Genomic DNA, 26,388 nt, shown 5'->3' with positions numbered 1-26,388 from the left:
CATTGTAATCTCCAATGACCGTGCTTGGAGCCCTGCTACTGGTCACCTCGGGGATCAGTAAGCTTCCACTGGTTTTCTGAAAAGAGCTCCAGGCAGAACTGCGTTTCCTGGCTGGGAGTGCTGTGTGCTGGAGCCCATCACCTGTGGGATACAGGTGGAGTTGGCTGCTCAGGAGCTGCCGCTTCCCTGGGACCCTTGGGCTTCTGCCTATGAAGGAAGAGGCCATTGATGTGGGCGAGTCGGGGAGGTGGGACTGATGTCATCTGGATAGTCCTGAGAGCGATGCTTGTTTAAGTCTTTCTAAAAGGGCAGTGGGCAGTTGTAGAGAGGAGAGGCACCCCAGGTGACAGGGCTTCCCAGAGAGGTCCCGGCCATGCTTCCTAGGTGCTGCCTCCTGCTTGTGGGAGTCCTTAATGAGATGATGGAAATGTGTCTTTAGTGCAGACTATTATCAGAAAGGTTACAAAGTGTAAAACAAAAGCCGCCTGTTTTGGGCCCTGGCTGTTTGTTACAGCCAGCAAGGACATCTCCTGGACTTTGCCTCTCCCTTCCTGGCCTGACCAGCACCAGTGACGGGCTTAACAGAGCGTGTCTGGGAGCAGTTAGGCTGTCTTGTAGGCTGTGTTGTGGCTTCCGGCAGGCTCACAGCTTTTACAGCAACCCAGCATGAGTAGCAGATAGGAAGACCACGCTGAATGGAGAGAAACCAGCAGCTTGGTCCAGGCGGAGGTGTGGTTGGGAGGCTACCCCAGCACATCCTTCCTGGATCCCGTGCACAGAACCAAGCCTGCGAAGGTACCGGCCAGCATCTGAGGGTAAGATGAGATGATAGTGTGCACTGTGCCCAGAATTCAGTGTCTTGTAGAGGAGGAAGATCCAGGGAAGAAAGAGCCGTGACCTGGATGGTGGGAGCCACCCGTATCCTCAGCCACCTGCAATGACCTGAACCGTCCATCTTCAGCTTAGACAATGTGTGAAGTCATAAAATTTTCTAAGCTGTGTTTTGATTTTTCAAGTGAGTTCATCTTAGTATATTAATAGTATCTTGGTAATAGAAGTTAGTGGCATAGACGTATTGACTCCTAGGCCAAGTTGGGTGTGTGTGCTGGCAGGTGTGACCTGACCAGGTGAGGCTGTGTACTGCCCTTGGGGTGCATCCATTGCTGTGGGTGGGCAATGTGCTACAAGATGCTCCAGTGTCTCTCTGGAGAGGCCCCTGAGTTGCTTCCTAACTCACTGAGTATTGGGGGTGCAGGGCCAGGTGGGTATACATGCCTCAGCAGCTGGCTGTAGCCTTGCATCTTGGCAGGGAGGAACTGGGTGTCCCTGCCCTCCTAGCTCTCAACCTGCTGCCTGGCTGGGCTGTTCCCTGTGCCTTCCCTGAGGTTTCTGACTGGGAGGTTCTTTACTGCCCTGCATGGAGGCCCAAGTGCTCACAGCAGTGCTGTGTGGACAAGGTCAGCAGGACCCTGTTGGTGCCTTGTTTGGAGCACATAGAAGGACAAGTATAAACTGCATTGCCCTGTCACTTGCAGTACTCAGCCTCTCAGTGGTAGACATTGCTTTAGGTGTGAGGACCTGAGACTGGGAGAGCGACTGCCCTCCTGGGTCAGTCTCAGAGGTGCGACACCACGGTGGCAGTGCCAGGCTCACGGGGCAATCAGAGCCTGTGCAGCGCTGTGCCATTGTCCTGTGTCAGGGTAGTTCTTTCTGTCCCCTGCTGCCCTGACTGAGCTCTCTGTGACATGAACAGCCTCCAGCCCCTGGGCCTCCCTTCCTTCCTGGGGGGAGAAGCACCTGGCTCTGACTGTGAGCTGCATTTGAGGAAAGAGAGCTGGCTTGTCCTTATAATGCTAGGGTGGCCAGTGAGGAACAGGGTCCATGGGACCAGGGAAGAGCACTGGGCACTCTAGAAGTATTGGGCTTTCTAAAGGGCCCACCTCAAGGGTGGAAGCTGCTGCTTACAGGAAGCTGGCTCTGCAGATCCCTGATTGAGGTCTAACCTTATGGGTCCTGCTGTTGAGGGTCAGGCGTGTGGCTCTGCCTGCTCCCCTGTTCCAGGACCCAGTGCTTGGTGCTGGCTTCAGAGGACTATCCTCATGACCAACGGAAATTTGGGTCATCTTCTTTTTTTGTTGAGGGGGCCCTGGGGATTGAACCCAGGAGCACTTCACCCCAGCTCTTTTTATTTGAATTTTGAGACAAGGTCTCCCTAAGTTGCTTAGTACCTTGCTAACTTGCTGAGACTGGCCTCAAACTTGTGATCCTCCTGCCTCAGCCTCCCAAATTGCTGGGATTACAGGCGTGCACCACCGTGCCCAACAAGTGGGCAATGTTTTTTTTGGAAATTTTTGACTAAATACTGAAGAGCTGAACCTGTCTTTTGTTGATAATCATGTTTTTACAAATCTAAGGAGTGCTTCCCAAGTGCTGGCAGGTGAGTTTATAGCTGCATCTGTGAGTACTGTTATGCCAGCGGCTCTTCTCAGGTACTGCCAGAGATTCGTGTTAGGCTTTGTGTCCTGTTTTGGTGCTGTGCCCCAGGGGCCCAGCCTCAAGCAGGCCAGAACCCTGGCTGCATGGGGATCCTGACCTGTCTTGTTCAGAGAGAGCTGCTCAAGGCAACAGATGGAACTGGAGTTGACACTTCTTAAGGTGACTTTCTGGTTTGGGATTTCAAAGTGGATCCTTCCTATGAATTCCTTAGTTTTTTATGAATTACTTCCTTAGACTCTAGAGAAGGTTGGGTTTCCCTTGGAAGCTTGAGGACATAATCTGACACACACAGTCACATATTCCATGTTGTTCCTTGTCTTACTCTGACTGTAGGACAGTTGGCTGGGGCTTTCTACCCTCTGGAAACACTGGTGCCCTCTCATTCTCATATATCCATGCTTTGAAAAACACCTGCCTCTATCACCTGCACCCCCATATGGCAGCTGCCTTGGGATCAGAACAGACAGCCCCCTCCAAAGGTTCCAGGTTGAGTTGCATGGCTTTCATTGGGGGAGGAGGATGGAGCCAGGCTTCCCACTGGCCAGGCCTGGTCTTCGGGTGAGGCTCCAAGGCTCGGTGAGTCCTCTGAATAGTCCTCAATGTCTTATTCTCCCTGTGATATCCGATCTGGGGTTCAAAGTGTACCTTTTTCTTGCTGAAACTGGAACTTTTCTGAAATCTTACTTATTTGTAAATCATTAACTTCAGAATCTTCTGCACATGAAATAAAAGCTGAATATGCTCCTAACCTGCAACTTCATTTTAGTGAAAATTGAGATTGAATTCTATTTGGTTTGAAAATGTCCTTTTAATGATTCTTTAGTTTTAAGTTAATTTGAACAGTCTATGGATATTATTGTCTGCTATGTGCCAAACCCTGTGCTAGGCTCTGATAAGAGTAAAAACAGACGTTGCCAGTGAGAAGCAGATGTTCAGCGAGAAGCTGGTGAGTCTTTAGAGGCTAACCCTTGACTACATACCAGAGCAGCAGCCTGGACACAGCAGCAGTTGATGGTAAGACTCCAGTGAAGGCCTGCTCACATGACTGGATGCGAGCTCCTCAGACGTGAGCAGCCCCCATGTCAGAAGCTATAGGAGGGCTCTGCTGGGCTTCGTCTGTGCTGTTGGGATACTTCGCATCTGTCCTAGGCATGCTTATTTGACTGACTTTAAAAATGACTCCAAGTAGGACTGGGGTTTTGGTTTAGTGATGAGTGCTTATCTAGCATGTGTGAGGTCCTGGATTATATCCCCAGTACTACCAAAAAATGTTTGACTCCAAGTGTTTTTATCTGTTCTTGTACATGTTCCTATTTTTATTTTAAAGACTATGTGCCAGGAGCCATGGCACATGCCTGTAATCCGCACCTGTAATCCAGCCTCTTGGGAGGCTGTGGCAGGAGGATGGGAAGTTTAGGGCCAACCTGGGCAAATTGGTAAGACCCAGTCTCAGGGAAAATAATAATAATAATAATAATAATAATAATAATAAAAGGGCTGGGATATAGCACAATGGTAGAGCACCCCTGGGTTCAATCCCCAGAACCACTAATACAAAACAAAACAAAAACACCCCAAAAGGAAAACCTGCGGGCTGGAATGTGGCTCAGTGGTGGCCTCCGAATCTGTGCTTAACTTTGCACCCCCACCCCTCCACAACAAACAAACACAGAACCCAACTTCAGTCCCATTTTATAATCTGTCGTCTCTGTCTAGAGATGTGCTTGGAACTTCTGCTGGGGCTCTGTGTCCTCTGTGGCAGTGTCACCTTGCTGCCCAGACTGACCGTTGGTGTTCTTTCCCAGGCCAACGAGGTGACGGACAGCGCGTACATGGGCTCAGAGAGTACCTACAGCGAGTGTGAGACCTTTACCGATGAGGACACCAGCACCCTGGTGCACCCTGAGCTGCAGCCCGAGGGGGATGCCGACAGTGCTGGCGGCTCCGCTGTGCCCTCTGAGTGCCTGGACGCCATGGAGGAGCCTGACCATGGTGCTCTGCTGCTCCTCCCAGGCAGGTGTGTGCCCACTGCGCCCCCTAAGGGACGGCCAGCTGGGCAAAGTGCTCCTTGGATCATGCTGTCCGGCGGTGGGTGGGGTGGGGTCCGGCCGCAGCGCCTGCCTGTCTCCTCTCAGAGCCAGCCTGCTGCGTGGTCTCCTGTGCTGCCTCCCTGTGGGAGCGCTTCTCCTGGCAGCAAATGACCCTGACTTCAGTGTGGCAGGAGACAAACCCTGACTGGTCTTGTGGGTTTTGTCAGCATACTTCGGGGCTGGACAACAGTGTTCAACAGATGTCTTTGTGGCACCCTGTCCACACTACCTGTTCTGTTCCTGCCCTGCCCCCAGATGTCCCAGTTTCCTTGTGTTAGAGACCTTTGTGGGTCAGCCAGGGTGCTGGAGAAGGAAGGGCCAGCCCCACAGCCTGGGAACCAGCCCCGTCTTACCCCTCCCTCCTGAAGCCACCCCAGCAGCGGGCCCAGAGTGCCAGCATGCTTTTGCACTCACCAGTGCATACAGCACAGCCTGGTGTCACAGCATCACTGGGGCAAGGCCTGAGTGCCCGGCCAGCTAGCTCTGCAGACTGAAGAGCTCGCCCTGTGGGAAGTCGTGCCCTCACCAGGGTGCCCCCGGCCTCCTCCTGGGCATGGCTTCCCGCACAGCAAGCCCTTGCCCCTTACCCTCACCCACACGAGTGCATGCAGGGGTCTCTTGTCTTCTTTGACCTAAACTTTTGGTTTTGAGATGCATCCCATTTGGGGGCATAGGTGTAAATCATTTTTTCCTGTTGGCATCAGGGTATCCCACTGGACCGGTTTGCCACTTTTTAACCTGATGAAATGTCAAGGGAATTAAGTTCCTTATTCTTTCTGACTTTGTGCTGTGGGCACCATGTGTCTCGTGGTGGCCTGTGTGTCCCTGGGAGCACATGCTGCAGTTTTTTTATTATTATTATTTTTTAAATATTTTTAGTTGTAACTGGACACAATACCTTTATTTTACTTATTTATAATTATGTGGTGCTGAGGATGGAACCCATTGCCTCACAGCTAGGCAAGCGCTCTGCCACTGAGCCCCAGCCCCAGCCCTGCTGCAGTTTGGAAGTTGCCACGGCTCCTGCAGTCATGGGCAGCTCACAGTGGCTGTGAGTTCCACTGTCCTCTCTTGCCTGAGCTCTCTCTGCAGGGGTCCTGCAGCTCTGGGGCAGCACAGCGGCATGGCCCAGAGGCCAGGAGCCTGTGCACCTCTTGCTAGGGTTAGTACCCACTTGAGCTCCTCTTCTGCGAAGTGCCTGCTTGTTTGTTGTGGGCAGGTTTCTGTGAGAGGCCAGATGGTCTCTGTGGCAGTGGGTGAGCCTGGCGGGGTGTGGACAACCTGGCTGTCAGGTGGTCTCTGCTGCCTTGGAGGATGGAGTGGGGTAGATGTGAGTCCTTAGCACATGTGTTTCAGAGACTGCCTTTCCTTTTTCAGGGGATGTCTTTGAGGAACAGGTATTTTTAGTTTTATGATAGTATAGTTTATCCATTTTTCTTTTTTGTAGTTAGCACTTTGCCTACTCCATAGTTATTATGATATTTGCATCTGCTTTCTTTAAAACTTGTTTCTCTTGCCTTCTGGTTTCTGTGTGTGGTGGGAGATAGGGGTCATTGCCCAGACAAACATCTAATGGAGGCAGCCTCCCTTTTCAAGTCCCCTGCTCCTCCGAGGACCAGCGAGGTGGCTCTATGGGGGTGCTCTGCACTCCGTTCTGGGTCAAGGTCACTCTGAGCAGCCAGTTCACTGCAGGGTGCAAGTCCTTTGGCCTCATTTTTCACAGTTGCTTCAATGTCTGTGGTTCTCCGTATCTCCATGTGCCGTTGAGAACCAGCTTGTGCTATGAGGAGACGAGTGTGCTGGGATTGGGATGGTGCTGGCTCTGCTGCACTTGGTCAGATCAGCACCCTCCTCTTGGTGCCCTTCCTTGAGCATGACCTCGTTCTTTGTTGACCGGGCCCTGGGTTTGTGTATCTCGTGTGGGTGTGCTTTTCTGGTGGAGGCGTGGTGGGATGTGCCTCTGGAGCCTCTGCCTGTGGATGTGGAGCAGCAAGTGCAGTTGGCACCTGCGCACAGTTTACACTGTGCGGCAGCACAGTGGGGCCGACAGGGTGGAGGAAGGTGGGTGTGGAGGAGCGCTGTGGTGAGATCTGCCAGCTTCACCTGAGTGCTCTTCAAAGTGTTCTGCTCCAGGTTGATTTGAGCCAGGTAGTCAGAGGTGAGGAAATGCCAGACCTGGGACGTCCTGGGGTGAGGTTTATCCTGGAAAGTTTCCTGACCTGCAGCATCAGCTGCATATCAGTGTAATACCCTGAGGGTTGCCGGACAACAGGCCGGGGTCTGGTTAGGGATGTGGTTTTTAGGAAATGTGAAGGGTACAGGTGTTGGAGGAACTTGCTAGCGACAGTGATCCAGCTGATCCCTAAGCCGACAGCTCCTGTTTTCTTGGACTCAGTGAAGGGAGGGTGTTGGGACGTGAGTTCAGGACACCCTGTCGCATGCCCCCCAGTGAAGCTCCCAGTGAGGCGGTGGGAGCAGAGCCTCACCCCTTCCTGAGGTGGGAGCAGTGTGCCTGGCCCCTGGCCACGTGTGCTTGCTCCCTCCCTTTCAGGAATCCTCTCACAGGATCTAGGCACCTGATGATCCTGAGAAACAGGAAATGGTTGCCAGGGACCTTCTCTTCTGTCACTGTGCCTCATAAGGGACCCACCTGGAGAAAGGGCGAGTTGGGGAGTTTAGTTCCTGGGTGACTGGAGAATGCACCTCATGCAGCAGGCACAGGCTCTAGCCCTTAGCAGAGGCTGGAGCTGTGTATATGGAACCCGAAGATTATGTGTTCTCCTGTGTGCACAGCACTGGGATATGTAACCTAGGCACAGTAAGAGCTTAAAAACAACTCGGAATAAATAGAACAATTGAAACAACATACTGCGGTAAAAAATATTTAAAAGCAGCTGGGTGTGGTGGTGCACATCTGTAATCCCAACCACTTGGGAGGCTGAGGCAGGAGGATCACAAGTTCAAGGCTAGCCTGAGCAACTTAGTGGGATCCTGCCCCAAATAAAAAATAAATGACTGGGGATGCAGCTCAGTGATTCAGCCTCCCTAGGTTCAATCCCCAGTTTAAAAAGCACACACTCTTTTCTCTCTCTCTCCTTTCCTGCCTCTCATTCTCTAGATATATATATATATATATGTATATTTTATATATTTAGGAATTGCTTGTTTCTGGAATTTTTCAGTTCATGATCTTGAACGTGGTTGACTGAAACTAGGAAAGGAAGGGCGTGGTGTTCACAGACAGCTCAGGGTGCTTCCTCTTCCCAGAAGGCTCTTGTGTCTGAGGCACCGGGCTCACCTGGCTGCTCAGGACTAGGCAGTGACAAGGGTGTCTTGTGGGTGTGAAGTTGGGACTTGATCCCTGTGAGGCACCACGCTGGCCTCCTGGCTGCTCCTGGAATGGCAGCCCCTTGGAGTTCCCTCTGGCCAGAGGAGTGTTCTGTGCTGCCCTGGAGCATCTCAGAGCTGGGCCTTTGTGGGTCCTGTGCTGCCAGTGTGGGCTGCTGAGAGCATGGCTCTGCTGGTGTCTGCACACGAAGCTCGGGTCCTGCCAAGGAAGGCATAAGGAATCCTGTGCCTCCGGATGCTACTGCTCTGTGTTTGTTGGGTTGAGTATGTCATTAAAACCAACTTCACCTGCTTCCACGCTCTGGGGTGGCTCCCTGAGCTGGGCTGGTGGCTGGCAGCTCACTTGTGGGGAGGTGTGGGCCTGCAGCCAGGTGGCCTCTATTGCCTTTGCAGGCCTCGCCCCCGCAACCAGGCCGTTGTCATGGTGATGGGCAGCGAGGAGCATTTCGAGGACTACGGTGAGGGCAGCGAGGCGGAGCTGTCCCCAGAGACCCTCTGCAGCGGGGAACTGGGCTGCAGTGACCCCACTTTCCTCACCCCCAGGTAACGTGGCCCCGAACTTGCACCCTCTCTTCCTTTCCCTGGGTAGTTATCCAGTGTCTCTCTTGGGTTCCATACATTGGTAAGAGAAAGCTTGGTGTGTTCAAGGTGATGTCAAGTGTACTGTACTCAGATTTTAAGTTTATATCTTGGTGGAAGTTGGCTGACATTCCACCAATCACTGCAAACTTCCAAGATCTCAGTGGCTCCAGGAGGCTTGGAACTTGATGTGCAGTTTCCTTGGCAGCTGGTCATGGACCACTCTGGCCTGTGGCTCACTTGGGAGGAGGTTTTAAAATCTCAAGTAAGTCTTCATTTGCACTTGCTTGTAATTACCCAACATTCCCAAACTCTCTGGAAAATTGTGACTTTGAATAACTGAACTGTGACTCTTGCACGGGGAGGCGGGCAACACACCTGCTTTCTCTAAGGGCTGTGCATGAGCAGGTCCCAGCAGAGTTCAGAGTTGCCTGGCTTGATCCATATGGAGACCTGAACCTGCTGGAGGCTCCTGGAGTTCTCTACCTCTGAGAACAGCAGCAGCTGAGAGTCTATACACCAGCAACCATGAGATTCTTCCCTTGGCAGCCCTGTGGAGGGCTGTTCCTGAAGCCACTGTGGATGAGGTCATGGGCTTACCCAGCTGAACCTGGCATTTCTGAGCCTGTGTCTCTGTCCTGCTGTGGAGTTTCTTCCTGTTTGTGTAGTTTGTTTTTTGTCCAGAGTTTTCATTCAAAGTATAACTTCTGTGCTACATTTAAAGTTTTCCTTCCTACCTTTTCTTAAGTTGTAACTTCCAAATGAGTTCCACCAGACTGTGGGCCCTGCTGCCCCAGGGATGACCTCCCAACCTCAGCCTCTAGTCGCAGGTGCCCCCTGAAGCAGAGTCACAGCATTCCCAGAGTATGAGATGCTACTTCTCACACAGTTCTCAAAAAGCACAAACTGCAATCCCAGCGACTTGGGAGGTTGAGGTAGGGGGATGGCAAGCTTGAAGCCAGCCTCAGTAACTTAGCAAGGCCCTAAGCAACTCAGTGAGACCCTGTCTCTAAATAAAATATTAAAGGGTCTGGGGAGGTGGCTCAGTGGTTAAGTGCCCCTGAGTTCAATCCCTGGTACCAAAAGGAAAAGAAAAAAAAAAGCACCAACTGTTGGCAGTGCACTCTTATGCACAGTCTCGATGACGTGCTAAAAAGGAAAGCAGGGAACTCCCCCTGTGGGCGGGGCTTGCTGTCCCACTGAGAGAAAGCTGAGCTCCTCTACCTTTGTGTTGGTGAAGGGTTTTCACAGTGACTCTCTTAGCTGCACTGCTGCTGTGCTGCTATGTCCAGGACAGATCCGGCCGGTGGTCATCCCCAGGAGCGGTATGTCACAGGCTTCTTGGGGTGACAGTGAAGAAGAGCACACAAGCAGTCTAGAGCCAGAATGTTCCATGCCTGGCTCTCTTCCAACATGCTTTGGTCCAGTGCCCACCCTATCTGTCCTCAGTCCTCATGGGGCATCACAGACAACCCAACAGGCCCTCCCCGGTCCTGAACCGACACTTCTGTCTCTCTAGCTCCGACCCGCTTGCCTCAAAGCTGCACAGCATCCTCACTGACGAGGCTTTTGAGTTTTACTGTAGCCAGTGCCACAAACAAATCAACCGTCTTGAGGACCTTTCTGCCCGCCTGAATGATCTTGAGATGAATAGGTAATGGATGCAGGACCTGGCCTTGCTTTCTGTTCGGGGCTGAGGGAGACTCCCGCTGCCACAGACGCCTTGCTGGTCTGACCCTAGGGCCCCTGCACTGGTGGCTCTGGCCCAGCCAATGCTAGGGACTTCTCCCAGACGTGGCTCGATCTCTGGAGCAAAGGAGGACAGCAGGCAATGGGATTCTTCCTGTGGCCTGGCCCTCCCTGCATGCTGTGAGCTGTGCTTGCTTTCCCACCCCTTCTTCCATGTGCATGAACAGCCTCCTGGCCTCAATCTTCATGGGGAGGAAACGAAGGGTCCATTGTGTATGAGGCTGCTTTCCACGTTTTACTAAGTGATTTCCTTTCATCAAGTCACAGGAGACTGAATCAGGAAATTTAAATATTGGTCTTTAGCAGCAGATTTGTAAACAGCTTTTGGGAATGACAGTTGATTCAGGTTTGTATGTGTTCCAGTAGGCCCGGCTCTGTGCAGCAGCCAAAGACCCACTATAGGAGAAACCCAGCTCTCCTGCTCTGTTCTTAAACACCAACCTGCAGCTGCCCCTTGGCCAGGCCTCATCTGTGTCTCTTCCCTCCTCCTGTGGTTTACATTGCAGCCCTTTGTGTCCTCTGTTCTCTGACCAGTCCCAGCTAAGGTCAGCATTCCAGGGAGCTCCTTCTGCCAGTTCCTCAGAACTTCACAGACTTGTTCTAGAAAGGTTGTGCACATGGACATCCCAAGCATCTTGCTGGTTTAGCTTGTGGTGTGGGCAAACCCTTGGGGTAGGCTGCTTTGAGGGATGGTTACTTTAGGAACTTCCCACAGCAGTCCCAGCTGAGCAGAGGTGATCAGTGACCATTTAGGCTCCGACTGGACAGAAGCACTATGGACTGTGGGAGGGTGGCAGAAAGGCAAACCTTCTGACAAGAGTCCATCAAGGCCACCTGTGCTTCCAGTAGAGCCTGCCCCATCCTACCTGTGCCTTCAGGGCTTCATCCAGGTGGAGTCCTCCCCATTGTGGCTTCTGTGCCCCTGTCCTACCCCTGGTCCCCACAAGTGGCCTCAGCAGCCCCCTCCCTCCCTTGCCCCTGTCTTGGTGTGCTTAGTGCTCCAGCCCTTCCTGTGTTTCCTACAGCACCTCACAGCGTAGCCCCAGGAGTTGCCAGGGATGTGGAGAGGGTGGGTGGCCCAAGCTTTGTGGCCAGTTGGCAGCGTCGGGAACAGGGTGGGTCCTGTCAATGTCGACAAGCCAGAGCACTCTCTGAGGGACATTCCTGGGAGGTTTGAGGAACCTGGCCCCTGGTGATGGCAGTAGCCTGCCATTCCCTGCTTTAGGGGAGCCCAGTCGTTACTGCCATGGTGTTCTGCTGGGTCTGCAGCTCTCAGAGAAGCCTTGGCCTGGCTGGAGGGCTGGTGTTCTTCCTGCAGGGATGTGTCCCTCTGCCAGATAATCTGTCATGACAGGAAACACGTGTCTTTCTTTCACTGAGAATTCCCATGGGGATGCCATCACATGCCAAGGACCTGCCAGAAGGTGACCCTGGTCACCTGCAGGCCAGAGAACAGGAAAGGCTACATCTCAGCATGGCCAGCAAACCCTTCTCCCTGAGACAGGCTTGACCAAGAGGGGCTGATAGAGCCCAGGTCAGTCATCCAGGGCACAAGCAGAGGGGAGCAGAGTCCTGCCTCTTGTCCCACGGACCACCCTGCAGCAAGCAGCTGGTCATGCTGCTTGACCACAGGGTTAGTACAGAGCACACTAGAAGTATGAGCAGTGTCTTATTGTGTTTTCCAAGTACCTGGAAGTCTGGGAAAACCATCCCTTTTATAGAAACAGAAGTCTTCCTTATCCAGGGGTGTGTTTAAATCATGAGCTCTATTGCTGACTGCCTGTCTAGTCCTGAGGATCACTGGGTAATCTGAGTAGTCTGTTCTGTCCAGTTGTCAGACAGTGTCAGGGATGCTAGGATTGCATAGCGCCAGTTGGACCCAGTCTGGAGAGGAGCCCCATGGTGCCTGGACAGGGGAAGCATAGTGCAGAGCAGTGTGGCAGTATGGCCAGAGAGCTGTGAGCAAGGCTTCAGGCAACTGCCACCAGAGGCCAAGGTCCAGGTCCCAGACAGAGCTGCTGCCCACTCAGGGTGGGACCTGCAGCTGCTGGGGCTGCCATGCCACAGGAAAGCAAGCGACAGACTTCACAGGGGTGCTGTATTCTCAGGGTTTGCTGGGGCCTGCCTTCCAGATTCTGCTGGACAATCACCCTGACCACCAAGGCAGCTGTTCCCTGGGAGGGGTCTTGGCAGAAACACTCTGCTTCTAGGCTGCTGGACTATGTGCTCCAGAGGAGTGGTCACTGGGAGGCGGGAGTGCTGAGGGACAAGTTGGAGCCTACTGGAATTTGCTCTGTCTCTCCAGTGCCCTCTGCCGGAAAAATGTAGTAAGAAAAGCAAAAATGTGTGCTGGGATCCACCTACACACTCCAGAGCCCCTTGTAAGGATGAGTTTGAGCCCATGAGCAGAGGACTGGCTGAGGGCACCTCTCCAGGTGGCTTTCCCTGCTTGCTCCTTGAAAGGATCAGAAGGCTGGAGCAGGATGGCCTCAACCTACCCCCATGCTAGGTGGGAGCCCCTGTGCCTGGGGAGTCATAGTCCTCAGCCTGAGGCTCGTAGTCCGACAGGTCAGACTGCAGGCTTCAGGAACCAGAGGGGACTGCATTTGACCCTTTTTGGCACTGCAGATCACTGAATTGGATGGACACTCACGCTGGGATGGGCTGCTTCAGAAAGAACTCCAGTCCTCTGCCCCACAGGTGTCAGGGTGGGGTTCTGCTGCCTTGTTTGGACCTGATGGCCAGGGCTCTGGGCAGTCATTTGACTTTAGAGGCACCTGAGATGGGCTGTTACCCAGCACTGTGGATAGGCGTGGGCCCCAGGCCATCTCCGAGCTGTAGGCTGGCTGCCTTACTGGGATCCTGAGAGTGGCATGGAGAGCCCCAGCCTTGGCAGAGGGTGCTGCCATTCTTGCTGCCCTGCATGGGTGTCCTGTGATTGCTTGGGGTTTGGGGGCTGCATGCCTGCACCCACTATCTCTTCCGCCTGAGCTTCCTGCTTCCTGCTTCCTCTCTCTGGTCCTGACAGTTTTCCTGTTTGTTTGCTTTTTGTACAGCCCAGCCAAGCAGCTGTCCAGCAGGAAGGTGGCAAGGTAGGCAGAGCCTCGACTGCTTGCTAACTATACTGTGAAAGGCATTAATAATCGTAGTTCCAAAAAACATTTTAGGAAACCTTTTCCAAAATGCTTTAAAAAATCTTTTAAAAGCTACTCTTCATGGTTTGGGATGGAAGTCATTGGAGGGAATGTTCTATGGAAAGAATGTCCAGGTCCATGGGTTGGACGGGGCACAGGACTAGGAAGCATCAGTTGGAAGTTTTGGGTATTCTCCTGTTAGTGTGCACTCCCCACCGGGGCTGGAGGACACTGCAGTACTCATTTCTGCTGCAGGTCATCTCAGAGACCAGCGATGGCTTGCTGTCCCAGAGCCTGCTGCACAATGTCCCTCCTGGCTTTGGTACTGTCAGCTTCCTGCTATGGAAGGTTCCAGCAGGCTAGTTCTGTGACAGTCTGAGAGCCCCTGTGCAGGGTATGGGATGTAGGCATCCCTCCCAGGGGCACTGAGATTGCTGACCTGCCTCCAGTAGTCAGCCCTCTGTGCAGGCCTGGAGGGTTCCCTGCAGGGAACATCCCTCCTACCACTGCCCATGTTAGACAGGACATCTCCAGGTCCTGGAACATCTCCCCCACATCCCAAGTTCCTTTGTTTCAGGGATCAGATCACCCAGCTCTGTCCCCATCTTTCCCTTTATCTCCATTTTTTGCCTAGCACATCTTCCTGTGTTTTCTTGAAAACAGAGCTTCCAGGAGATAAATCCTAGCCCCTTTGGAGTGTTCTACTCTGCCCCTGGGTTGGTATGGGGCCCTGGTTTGTGAGTGGTTTTTCTCTAGAACGTTGAAAGCTGTTGCTTGGCTTCTGGGGCCAGTGTTGCTCCTGAGAGGTTTAATGTTTTCTTATTTTTGTTTCTTTGTGACATTTTTTCCCTCTCAAGAAGCTTGTCTACTCGGTTTCTTTGTCTCTGAAATTTAGAAATTTTATGCTGACTCGTCAGTATTTCCACTAGTTATAATGAGCCAAAGGGAAATGGGCCTGCTGTCCTTGGGTTCTAGATATTCTGCAGCTCTGTGCCTCCTGCCTCCCTCTTCATTCTGCAGCCCCTCGGGACCCTTGAGGCTTGGGCTCTGGAGCAGGCAGAGGTCCAGGTGTGCACCCCACCTTCTCTGGTTGAGGGGAACCTCAGGCTCTCAGGGCACGGCATGAATGCAGGATGCACGTTCTTCAGCATTTCTAACTTGACATCCCACTGTCATCGGAACATTTAGCCCCCAACACGTGGTATCTGTCTGGTAGGACTGAGGAAAGAGAGGCCCCAGCCATGTCCCGGTGGCCTTCAACAACTGGGCCCATCAGAGGCTATTGGGACTTTGTGCCTGGAGACTCCCAGGGCAGTGCAGGGAGAGGCGTTCAGCAACCTGGAGAGGAGACAGGACTGGGCACAAAGGCTTCGTCCTTTAACATGCCTTCCAAGAACTTACTCTTCCTTCAGACACCCATTGTTGTAAAGTAGCTCTTCCTGCAGGCATTGGTAGTTGGAATTTACCTGCAGAGAGGCACACATTCCTCAGTGAGTCTGTTCATCTGCATATAAATTGCATGTGCTATACCACTGAGCTGCCTCCCAGCCCCTTTTCTTTTAATTTTGAGACAGGGTCTCACTAAATTGCCCAGTCTGGCCTCCAGCTCACCCTGCTCCTGCCTCAGCCTCCCGAGCTCTGGGCCATCAAATCCTTGGGAAGTGCAGGATGGTTGTGATTCACTTTGCAGTTTTCAGTCCTTTGCGTGTGCATTCTGACTGAGGTGGTGGGTTTTGTGTAGCCAGTTGTGACTCTTTGGCCTGGCAGTGTCACTTACCTCCCTTAGCCCATTTATTGGGAAAGAGAGAAGTGTGCAGGCCCAGCCAGTGCTGAAGAGGAAGCAGAGCTTCATTGGCTGATAAGTTGATGTAGGTTTCAGTGTGATGGTTCTGAGTGTTAGGGTGGACCTCTAGCACGGCTGTTGGTAAATGTGGTCTCAAGCTCTGAGCCTGTCTCAATGCTGAGGGTCCAGGGTGTGGAAGGACACGAACACGGACACAGGCCCTCTTTCTGCACATTGTTGCAGAGCTCTGTGGGCTGTGTGGACCCCTGCTGAACTGGCACTTCAGATTCACCATCCAATGTGAGGCCCACAGGGTCAAGTGTCCCCCAGCCATGGGCGGGACAACACCTATGGGCATGGCTGGATACAGGTGAGGCCGAGCAAGACTCCCAGGGCCCATGCCTTCCCTTGGGACCCTTCACTGCCACTGCTGCAGGGAGAACCTGGAGCAGCAGTACCTGTGCTGGAGGCCAGAACTGGAGTCGGTGTCAGCCGGCCTGTTGGAGCAAGTTGCTGCCTGTGCGGGCGAGGTGACGCTGAGTTTTATTGCACCCGAGTACAAAGTACCCTCCTCCCGTTGGCTGCCGTGGAGGTCCTGTTCTGCCAGGCTCCAAAGAGCACCTGGAGGACTGTGGCCACTGAGTGCAGCCTGCTCACTCCCAGCCCTCTTGGTAAAGACAATGGCCAGGAGCCCCTAGCTCAGTGCTGAGCCAGGATACCACCCCCCCGGGCGGGGAAGCCCATACCCACCATGCTCTCTGCCTTTCAGAGGGACACGCAGGTGCTTGTGTTTGAAGAGCTTGTCATTTGGTTTTTCCCCTTCTTTCCTCTGCTGTTGATTCTTTTCCATAGGTACCTGCACCAGTCAGGGGCCCTGACCATGGAGGCCCTGGAGGACCCTCCCCCAGAACCTGTGGAGGGTCCAGAGGAGGACATTGCTGACAAGGTGGGCCTTGGGTACTGGGGGCTGAGGACCAGGAATAGGTAACTAGTAAGATCCCTCAGGGGTCCGGTGGCCAAGGGGTAAAAGTGGAACTTTTGATGGTGTGTGGGTGGGGTCAGCTAGAGTGGAACTGAGGAATAGAAGCCATCCATCTTCATGCCCATGTCTCAGGCAGCACACAGGTGCCCGTGTGGACGTGTGTGTCAGTTTGGGGGGGCAGCATCAAGGGGATGCCCAGAGTTTCAGTTCATTAGGTGTGTGGTGGCAAGGTCAGGGGTGCTCAGGGATCAGGAGGGGAGGCACAGCCAGCAGTGCCAGGAGCAGCCTGTTTCCCTGAGGGTCTTTCCTAGAGTGGAGTAGAGCAAGCAGGGCAGGGAGCCTCACCAAGGTCAAGGCCTCTGCTTCCAAGGCCAGTCTGAGCCTCAGGCAGGTGGTGACCACTACACTACACACTGCACTTGGTCTCCTGCACTCAACCTGGCCTCCTTTGCACCCCCTTCATCTCCTCTGTGTGCTGTCTCCTGCACTCGACCTGTCCTCCTGCATCCCACTTCACCTACTATACCCAACCTCGCCTCCTCTGCACCCCTTCATCTCCTCTGTGTGCTGCCTCCTACACTCGACCTGGCCTCCTGCATCTCACTTCACCTACTATACCCAACCTCTCCTCCTCTGCACCCCTTCATCTCCTCTGTGTGCTGCCTCCTGCACTCGACCTGGCCTCCTGCATCCCACTTCACCTCCTGTACACAACTGCACCTCCCCTGCACGTTTCCTGCCTCCTCTACATATTCCTTGCCTCTTCACACTTCTTCATACCCTTCACCTCCTCTGCACCCCACCTCACCTCCTGGACATGCCCCCCAACTCTGCAGCCCTTCTTCATAGCATCTCCACCTCTTCAGCTCTGCACCTTGCTATGAGTCCTCTGCTGACCTTCATTCCTTCTCCTACCTGGGCAGGTGTGTCATCTCCCATCATGTGAGCTCCCTGAGGGAGGGAGGGCTTCAGAATCAGGCCTTTTTGTCCCCAGGCACCCAGGCCTCCTTCATAGGCTGTATCTGGCAGAACAGGGACCCCCACTTGTGTGGGGATGCCGGGCCTTGCTATCCCATGTGCCAGTGAGAAGGGTGTTCTCAGCGCTCCCAGGCTTTGGACCCCTGGTGACCTGTGTCCTTGTGCTGTGAAGGTGAAAGTGGTCCCGGGGGATCTGCTCTGTCATAGGTTATGAGGCAATCTCCAAGAACCAGGTAGACCCAAGTCCAGCTGATGGGCAGTTATGGAAGTCCTGTGCCACTACCCTCCCCCATGTCCCCTGGTGCAGCTTTTCTATCTCTGTTTGCTTCTCAAGCCATCATCTTGTTATCCAGGTTGTATTCCTGGAGAGGCGGGTGTCAGAGCTGGAAAAGGACAGTGCTGCAGCCGGAGAGCAGCACGGCCGGCTGCGGCAGGAGAACCTGCATCTGGTGCATAGGTGAGTCCTCTTGCAGCCCCTTACCTCCCTGCCCTTGCCTTTCTGCCTCATGAGGTTTCTCCCTGGAGTTGCTGGGTGGACCTGTGCCTGGCTCAAGGGCCATGGCCTGCTGGCCTGAAGCTCTGCTGAGTAGTCTTCAGCAGGTGTCCAGGGCCTAGACACATGGGGCATTGTAGGAGCAAGGGAGAGCTGATAGCAGTGGACATAGTGGACTATGCTTAGTGGGGAGCATAGTTTAAAATCCTAAGGAGGGGCCAGGCATGGTGGCACATGTCTGCAATCCCAGCGGCTCAGGAGGCTGAGGCTGGAGTTCAAAGCCAGCCTTAGCAACTTAGTAAGGCCCTGACTCAAAATAAAAAAATAAAAAGATTGGGGATGCAGCTTAGTTGAGTTCTGTTTTCAATCTCTAGTACCAAAATATAAATAAATAAAAAACAAGGAAGGTTGGGCATTGTGGTGCGTACCTGTAATCCCAATGATTTGGGAGGCTGAGGCAGGAGGATCACATGTTTGAAGCTAGCCTGAAAAATCCTGTCTCAAAATAAAAAGGGCTAGGGATATAGAGTGTAGTACTCCTGGGTTCAGTTCCCAGTACTGCAAAACAACAACAACAAACACCAGAATGGACCCGGGGCATGGCTCAACACAGCAGAGCAGATGCTTGGCCCACTTGAGGCCCTGCGTTCTATCTCCAGCTCCAAAACAAACCCACAAGGAGATGTATATTTTCATGGTACACTGTACCCAGAGCCTCTCGAGGTCAGTTTTCTGGAGGACTTGGAGACTGACCCAGGGTCAACCTGTGGCCAGTGGACAGTCAATATGGGACCTTCCAACTTGAGATACTGTTTCTGAAAATCCACTTGAAGCATTCCCACCATAGCATTGGTCCCTGCATGGGGCCTGCAGCTCCTGATGGTGGTGTCGAGCATACATCCTCTGCAGGATCTTGCTCACCCTCACACTCACCCAGATGCAGGCGTAGCTCCCTTTCACAGATGGGGACGCTGAGGTTGGGAGCTCAGATTTGACAGGGCCTCAGAGACAGCAGGTGGTCTCTGGGGCTTGGGCACAGCCTATACTGAAGAAAGTAGGTCTGGGGGCCCTGGACAAGGGCAGGGCCTGAATTGGAAGAGCAGGGCAGGAGGACTTTAGGCTGTGACTGTTGCTCAGTAGCAGGAAAGCAAGTGGATGACATACACAGCCAGTTGGAGTGGGGCTGCTTCTGCTCCTGTTTCAAGCTTTTCTGTGTAACCCAGGTCAGTGGAGGAGTCCCCAGAGGCTCTCATGGGCCCATGGGAGAGTTCTTTGAGCCACCCCATCGCCAGGCTGCTGGCCACAGCTGCACTCGAGCCTCAGGCCATAGCTCTGTCACTCTGAGCCTCTTTCCTTATAAACCACTTGAACCAAGTGAGTCTGAGGGCACAGCGGGCTCATGCCATGACCCAGGCCCTCCCGAATCACAACTCACTTGTAAGGTAGACACTCAAGACTGCTGCCATTCAGAAGCACTGAGTCAGGACATGCCTACTGTCATAGCACAGGTACAAGCTCTCCTGTGGAGTCCCAGCCAGCACTGCTGCAGGAGGGGATGGGAGCCTCAGGCGTGTGGCCTCCCCAAAGAGGGTGCACCCTGAGCTTGTCCTGGAGACCCTTTCCTCTTGGCCCACCCCCTGACCCAGGGCACCCTCTCTACCTGCAGTGAGGTCCCCCTGCCAAGGTCCAGGGCACCCTCTCCACATCCACCCTGGGGAGCAGTGAGGCCCCCTTCTGGCGAAGGACACGTGCCTCCTGAGTCTCTGAGTACTCAGCCTGGGAGCAGCATGCCTGTGCGTCTTGCCCTCCCGCACTTGTGCAGGTCACTGTTGGCGGTTCACATTCTGTGGTGTCTCTGGTGCTTACTGTTTACTCCTCAGGTTCTGGTCCCATTTGTGCTACTTGCTTCTGAGGATAATGATCCCTGGGAGCTGCCTACTCAGGCTGCCAGGAAGCCAAGTTCTTCATGGGTGGCTCAGTTGGTTCCAGAGCTGGCTGACCTGTGCTGAGTGCCTGGGTTTCAGCCTTTGCCTCTGGGCAGTGTGTCTGTCAGCTTCTGAGGATTCCTAGATTTCTCTGCACATGGTCTCTTTCTCATTTGCCTTCTCTCGATTGTAATAGTCCTCTCATTTTCTTCACTTTTCTAATTTCAAACTTTGTTTTTCTGTACATTTTTTTCTTTGTATTATCTTCAGGTTTCTCCTTTAACTCTTCTATTGAATTTAAAACTTTTTCTCCTGTTTTGGCTTTCTTTTTATTCCTTATCTGAGTGGAGCTGGGGATTGAACCCAGGGCCTAGTGCATGCTAAACAGGTACTCTACTACCAAGTCACACCTCAGCCCTGTTTTTAATATCTGAGAGTTAGGTTTAGGGACTGGGGTTGTAGCTCAGTGGTAGAGCACTTGCCTAGCACACATGAGGCACTGGGTTCAATCCTCAGCACCACATAAAAATAAAAGTATTGTGTATATCCACAACTAAAAAATATATACATATTTAAAAAAAAAAGAATAAACAAAAGAGGTTTACCCACTCCCCCTAACAATGGACCTCTGGTTTTTCTTAGAGCATTTGGCATGAGGCTGGCCCCTGTGCAGCTTGGTTCTCTGTATGTTCCACAAGCTTCCTTGGCTGTCATCACTTATGCACCAAAGAGTTGCCAAGAAGCCTGTGACAGGACCGGGGCTGTGGGCCTCACTGAGTATGGGTGGGGCCTGTGGTGCTTCCCTGGGATGACCAACCTGTCTTCTGCAGGCCAGGACTCAAGACCTGCATAGGACTGGTCTCCAGATGAACCCAGAGGGGACCCCTTCCAGCTGTGTCCCCACTGCAACTTCTGTACCACATGTGCCCAGCAGCCAGTTCTGGACCTGGCTGGATGTGGTGTGAACCTTCACCATGAGCCGCCCATGCTGCAATGAGAACCCAGGCTCGCCCTTTAGCACCCTGCGGTCCACTTGCTGCAGAGTGCTGTGGTCCTTGGACTCTGGTGCTTTCTGGCCCCTCCCCTAGGCCTCATGTGTCAGATCTGCAAGGCAAGCAGCTGTCAGAGTCAGGGCAGTGCCCTGGGAACAGGCACCTTGCAGGACTGGAAAACACATTATCTCTTCCCCTTTGCATTCAGAGCCAATGCCCTGGAGGAGCAGTTGAAGGAGCAGGAGCTAAGAGCCCAGGAGATGGTCCTGGAAGAGGCCCGGAAGCAGAAGGAGCTCCTGTGCAGGATGGAGCGGGAGAAGAGCATTGAGATTGAGAACCTACAGGCCAGGTGGGTGAGCGCCCAGAGCAGAAAAACCCACCAGCCTGAAAGGAGCAAGGTATTTGGAGAAGTTTAGTTGTAGTGGACAGGGAGCCTGAGAGGAGGAACTCAGAACTCTCCTAAAGACCCCAGTGTGCATCCAGAGACTGCAGCACATCAGCTTCTATAGAGCTGTTTCACCCACAGACACCTGTAACACACACCCCAGCAGAATCCGGCAATTTGGGGAAGCCAGTGCAGGGGGATCTCAAGCTTCAGGCCAGCCTGGGCAACAGAGAGAAATCCTATCTCAACACTTTAAAAATCAGTCTTTTTTAAGGGAAATGAACAGGATTATTTTTGTGCATACTTGGAATTGGCAGTGTCATTATTGGTACGTTTACAAGCACTTCAAAGGGGAACCAGCAGGTAACTGACCTGGCACACGCGTGCACACACTGATGGGTGATGTCAGAAGCACACAGGCCAACCGAAAGAGCTCCCAGTGACCACGGCCCAGCAACCCAAGCAGCACAGCCAGTGATCCTGTGGGAGCATAACCCAGGTGCTGACTGGACGTGGAGTTCATGGTACACAGGGGATCAGTTATGAATAGATGCAAGAAAACACAGTCCTCCTTTCTGAGGATTCCAGTTTCCCTAGACATCCCCTCTGGTGGTGGTGTGGATCCCTCCTCCCCTGGACCTGACCTCAGGGACTAACTGCCCAAGACAGTGGGCAGGAAGCAGCAACTCAACAGAGGGAACACCCATCAGCCATACCGTAACCAAGTGACCCATGTGCCTGTCAGAATGGTGTGACAAGAAGGGCCCCACATGGTGGCCGAGTATTACCCAAGCCCACTGCCCCAGTGGAATCAGGAGAAAACATCAGACAGAACCCACTTGAGACCCAACTTGAGGGATGTTCTGTAGAACACGTAGCCAGGGATCCTGCACACTGTCAAGGTCATGAGAAAGCAGGGCAGGCAGGGAGACTCAGACCAGGGGACTAAGGAGACCTGAGGACTGACACCGTAGGGGTCCCTGGAGAGGTCCTGGGCTTTGGTGGGATATCTGTAGCATGTGTAGTTTGGTTGAAAGTGTGGCTGAGCCAGGCGTGGTGGCACATGCCTGTAATCCCAAGAGTTCAGAAGACTGAGGCAGGAGGATGGTGAGTTCAAAGCCTGCCTCAGCAACTTAGCAAGGCCTCAAGCAACTCAGCATGACCCTGTCTCTAAATAAAATATAAAAAAGTGCTGGGGAATGTGCCTCAGTGGTTAAGGACCCTAGGTTCAATCCCTGGTACCTAAGAAAGGAAGAAAGAGAGAGAGAGAAAGGAAGGAGTAGCTGGGTGTAAGCCATGATGAAGGTGCCCCGAGGGAGCAGTGGCAACAGGAAGGCAAGGAACAAGCAGGCCCTTGGGACACTACATGGCCTGAGACTTCTCTGTGAACCTAGAGTGTTCCACACACAGTATTTAGAAGCATTCGTGGGCTAGAGAAGCTTTAGCCTTGGGCACTCGTGTGGGCTCAGGACTGGCCACTGTCCCTAGGAGGGTTCCTCCAGACACTGAGCCCTCCTGCCCTATGGAGGCATGTTTTCAGGAGAGTGGTCCAAGTCATTGTTGTGCTCCAGGCTGCAGCAGCTGGATGAGGAGAATGGCGAGTTGCGGTCCTGCACACCTTGCCTGAAGGCCAACATTGAGCGCCTAGAAGAGGTGAGCCCCCACTCCGGTTGCAGCTGGGGGCCAGGCCCCACGTTGCCCCAGCTGCTCCTCTGCCCTCTGCTCTTCACACCAGCAGCGGAGCCAGGATGTGCTATCAGAGCCTCTAGTGTGGGGAGCTGCTGCCAAGCGTGGTGTGACAGTGCCTAGCCTGAGTCAGTGTGAGGAGCTGCCCTTTCTGGAAGACACCGGGCCCTGCCTGGCCTCCAGCTGTCCCATGCACTCAGATCCCTGGGACCCACAGGTTCCATTAGATTCTCCTTAGATATGCAGGCAGAGATGGCACTATGTCTCTATATGCCCGCTCCCCACCAAGGCCTCCCCTCCTGTTCTTCCTCACCGAGGGCCCTCTAGGCAGCTCTGAAACCAGAGGATGTTCCAGGACCACTTGGGCTCTGGCTCGCATGAACCAGAGGTGCCAGGCTGCAGCTTCCCACAGCCATGATTCAGGTCCTATCTGTACAAAGGTCCTCCCCACCCTGCCTCTTGAGAAATAGCCATTGTGGACTGCGTGTGCCGCAGCCTTGAGATAGGGAAGCCTTGAAGGAAGACGCAGGCACAGCCCTGCAGAAAGTGAGCTTGGGGCCACTGTGCTGGGGTAGATTGGGGGTGGGTCTGGGATGGGCTCCTCTGTACACATGAGTGGAGCCTGTTCTCATAGGAGAAGCAGAAGTTGCTGGATGAGATTGAAGGGTTGACACTTCGGCTCAGTGAAGAGCAGGAGAGCAAGAGGAAGATGGGGGACAGGCTGAGCCATGAGCGGCACCAGTTTCAGAGAGACAAGGAAGCGACCCAGGAGGTGAGCAGGGTTACCATCCCTTCCCCCACCCACCCTGTCACATGTGGTGTCCTCCTTGGGCATGGCTTTCTGCTGCTGACCAGTGCCCATGGTTGCCTCACAGCTGATAGAGGACCTGCGCAAGCAGCTGGAGCACCTGCAGCTCCTGAGGCTGGAGGCTGAGCAGAGACGGGGCCGCAGCAGCAGCCTGGGCCTGCAAGAGTACAACAGCCGCACCAGGGAGAGCGAGCTGGAGCAGGAGGTCCGCAGGCTCAAGCAGGTATGGCTCACACTCGCCCCCCGCCCCCCATGGAAGCTCTTGGAAGGATGGCATGGGAGGAAGCACTGAGCTTGCGTCCCCCCGCCCCCAGTGGGTCCTTGTCCTAGCTCAGCCCCCAGCAGGGGCCAGGGCCCCACGTGATGCTGCTCTGTCCCCAGGACAACCGCAACCTGAAGGAGCAGAACGAGGAGCTCAATGGGCAGATCATCACCCTCAGCATTCAGGGCGCCCGGAGCCTCTTCTCCACAGCCTTCTCTGAGTCCCTTGCTGCGGAGATCAGCTCCGTGTCCCGAGACGAGGTGAGGACCCTGCCCGCCGGAGCCCATGGCCGGCACGTCCCGTACTGACTTGCCTCTCCCCACAGCTCATGGAGGCTGTCCAGAGGCAAGAGGAGATCAACCTCCGCCTGCAGGACTACATCGACAGGATCATCGTGGCCATCATGGAAACCAACCCATCCATCCTGGAGGTCAAGTAGTGCCTCCAAACCCAGCCTGGCTGCTCAAGCCTCCACCAGCACCCAGAGCAGCCCCTCACACCTTAAGGAGTCATGCCCAGGCAGTGAGGCTGCAGGGGGTGTAGCGCAGTGGGAAGGGAGAGAGAAGGGGAGCCCCCAGACCCGCAGTCCTCAGTGGGCAGGGAGGGGACAGGGCCTCTCAGCCTCTGCAGGGTCAGGGGCAGCATCTCAGGCTGGGGAAGTCCTTCTGACTCCCTCATGACAGACCCTTCTTCCCACCAGGGCTGTGACAGCCCACCCAAGCATGGTTGTTCTAGGTAGACCCCTTTGCATGGGACATGGTGTGGGAAGGACAGGTGGGTGAGGGCAGCATGTGCAGGGGCTGGCTGTGAGCTGCAGGCCTCTAGTGCTGCCCTCCCCAGCTGCTCAGGCCATCACCCAGCCAAATGCCTCCTCGGTCCAGCTTTAGGTCCAAGGGCCTCCAAGCTGTGCAGCCATCCCATGGCCTGACCCTTGCTGCAGTAGCCCTCAGGGACTCTTTGACTCTCGTGCCAGGACTAGGGCAGGAGCCCATCGAGACCCTTTGCTCTGAAGTCAGGACTTGGAATCCTGACTCTGGAACTCATTCTGTGGATGGTGGACACTGCTGGCCTGACTCCCAGGTGCAGGGGCCGCTTCTCTGTGGTTGTGGCCTGCCTTGACCTCCTGGAGCAGTCCTCCCTAGGCAGACGGCCTTCACCCTGGGTGAAATCACATTTCCTGGGCTGGGGTCCAGGATCTGGAACCATGTTCTTTCTTGGCTCTGACTTAAAATCGCTGTTCTTCCTGAGGGTGCAGGAGGGCGGGGAGGCAGGCTCTCCAAGGACATGAGCAGCGGCTCCCCCCAGGCTGCTGGCCCCCAGCCTGTGGGAGTGCCTGTGTGCCTTGTGCACCTGCAGCCCTGTGCCTCCAGGTGACCCTCCACACCAGAGCTTGTGTGGCCTCGTGTTGTACAGTTGGGGAAAGCCTCGGGTGTAAATCAATGTAAACTTGGAGGAGAGATTTTTCTATCATGTAGAGTAGGTATTTTTTATAGATTGAAGGTTGATCAATTTTTTAATACTTTACAGAGAGAAAACTGTATACACTATATATATATATATATACATATATATACATATGTATAATATATAAGTACTGGAGCCCTGCCTCTCTGTGCCCAGGTCCCAGCCCTGTGACATGGCTGAGGCCTGTCCTGCCCACCGCCAGCAGTGCTGGGGCTGCAGACGCACTTCCAGGAGACACACCAACCAACGTGCACGCTGCTTCTGCTACCCAGAGAAATGGCTCTTCCTGCCAGGATGCAGGAGGGTGGGAGACCAGCAGGGTCTTGCCCAATGTGTCAAGCCACCACAGATTAAAGCTGTTACCACACACACACAGGCTCCGTCCTCCAGCAGGTGGTGGGCTGGGGTGTCCTGGTCCAGGCCCTGACTCCGCCCAGGTGTCTGAGTACATTGGTCTGAGCTCAGACCTGACAAAATCTTGTGGTTGGCCAAGCCCTTCCCTGAGGCCCCAGGACTGCATGGCCTCCAGGCTGAGCCACCCACAAGACTCAACCACTGTGGGTAGGGTCTGGATCCTTATGAAGTCACACAGTTCTGCTGAGGGGCCTTCCTCAGGGGAAGTTGTTAGGTATGACACCCCAGGCTGTTTTCTCCAGCAGCTGTCCAGGTGGGATTTGGCCTGAGTGTAGCCCAACATGCCCCGAGGCCCGAGGCCACACTAGACCTCCTCAACCCCAGGCTGCAAAGGCCCCAGCATACTCCTTACTCATCCCAAAGAAAGGATTTGGAGGACTCAGAGGGGGTTTGGACATTTTTATTACTCATGTGCCTACAAATGGAACTGTCTGCATATGTTGGTTTCTTCAGATTCTTTATGTACAGGTGACTGTCTTCACAACCATCTTTCTGCTTCAGTCCCTACCTAAAGACTGGGGACGAGGGAAGGGGGCCCATTTCCCTTCTTGCCCTCCCCTATGGTTCTTGAAATCTGAGTTACGGAGCAACAAGGAACACAGCCTCCCTCTAGTCCGCCATCTTGTATCACTCTCCCCCATGGGTCTTAACAACTGCTTAGTTCACCTCTAGGAAAAAAGCCTTCTAGGCATAGACTGCTGTAACACCCCACAGTATCCCTGGGATGCATCCTGTCTGGGATGAACAAAGGGCAGGGCCATGCCAGGTGGTGGGAGGAGCACTCCAAAGCAAAACATTGAAGGTAGTGGCCCCAGGATGG

The 26,388-nt window shown here is 53.9% G+C and overlaps 1 protein-coding gene across 5 annotated transcripts in view; it reads left to right on the top strand.

Moving 5' to 3' along the window:
• Window positions 1-26,127, top strand: part of Rab11fip3 (RAB11 family interacting protein 3) — a 70,324-nt gene extending 44,197 nt beyond the window's left edge. For 2 of the 5 annotated variants that reach the window (XM_047533158.1, XM_047533157.1), the window contains 12 exons: window positions 4,302-4,513; window positions 8,328-8,477; window positions 10,033-10,167; window positions 13,319-13,354; window positions 16,032-16,125; window positions 17,493-17,596; window positions 20,758-20,898; window positions 22,506-22,587; window positions 23,255-23,392; window positions 23,496-23,651; window positions 23,810-23,950; window positions 24,016-26,123. In XM_047533158.1, the coding sequence (XP_047389114.1) occupies window positions 4,302-4,513; window positions 8,328-8,477; window positions 10,033-10,167; window positions 13,319-13,354; window positions 16,032-16,125; window positions 17,493-17,596; window positions 20,758-20,898; window positions 22,506-22,587; window positions 23,255-23,392; window positions 23,496-23,651; window positions 23,810-23,950; window positions 24,016-24,129 (1,503 nt within the window). In that variant the 3' untranslated portion in view covers window positions 24,130-26,123. Of the gene's footprint in view, window positions 1-4,301; window positions 4,514-8,327; window positions 8,478-10,032; window positions 10,168-13,318; window positions 13,355-16,031; window positions 16,126-17,492; window positions 17,597-20,757; window positions 20,899-22,505; window positions 22,588-23,254; window positions 23,393-23,495; window positions 23,652-23,809; window positions 23,951-24,015 lie in introns of all 5 variants that reach the window. The other 3 variants (XM_047533161.1, XM_047533159.1, XM_047533160.1) reach the window with 2 other exon arrangements.
• The last annotated feature ends 261 nt before the right edge of the window (window positions 26,128-26,388 follow it).

This window comes from Sciurus carolinensis, chromosome 18 (assembly GCF_902686445.1).
Source record: "Sciurus carolinensis chromosome 18, mSciCar1.2, whole genome shotgun sequence".
NCBI lineage: Eukaryota > Metazoa > Chordata > Mammalia > Rodentia > Sciuridae > Sciurus > Sciurus carolinensis.
This window is presented reverse-complemented; position numbering and strand designations above follow the sequence as displayed.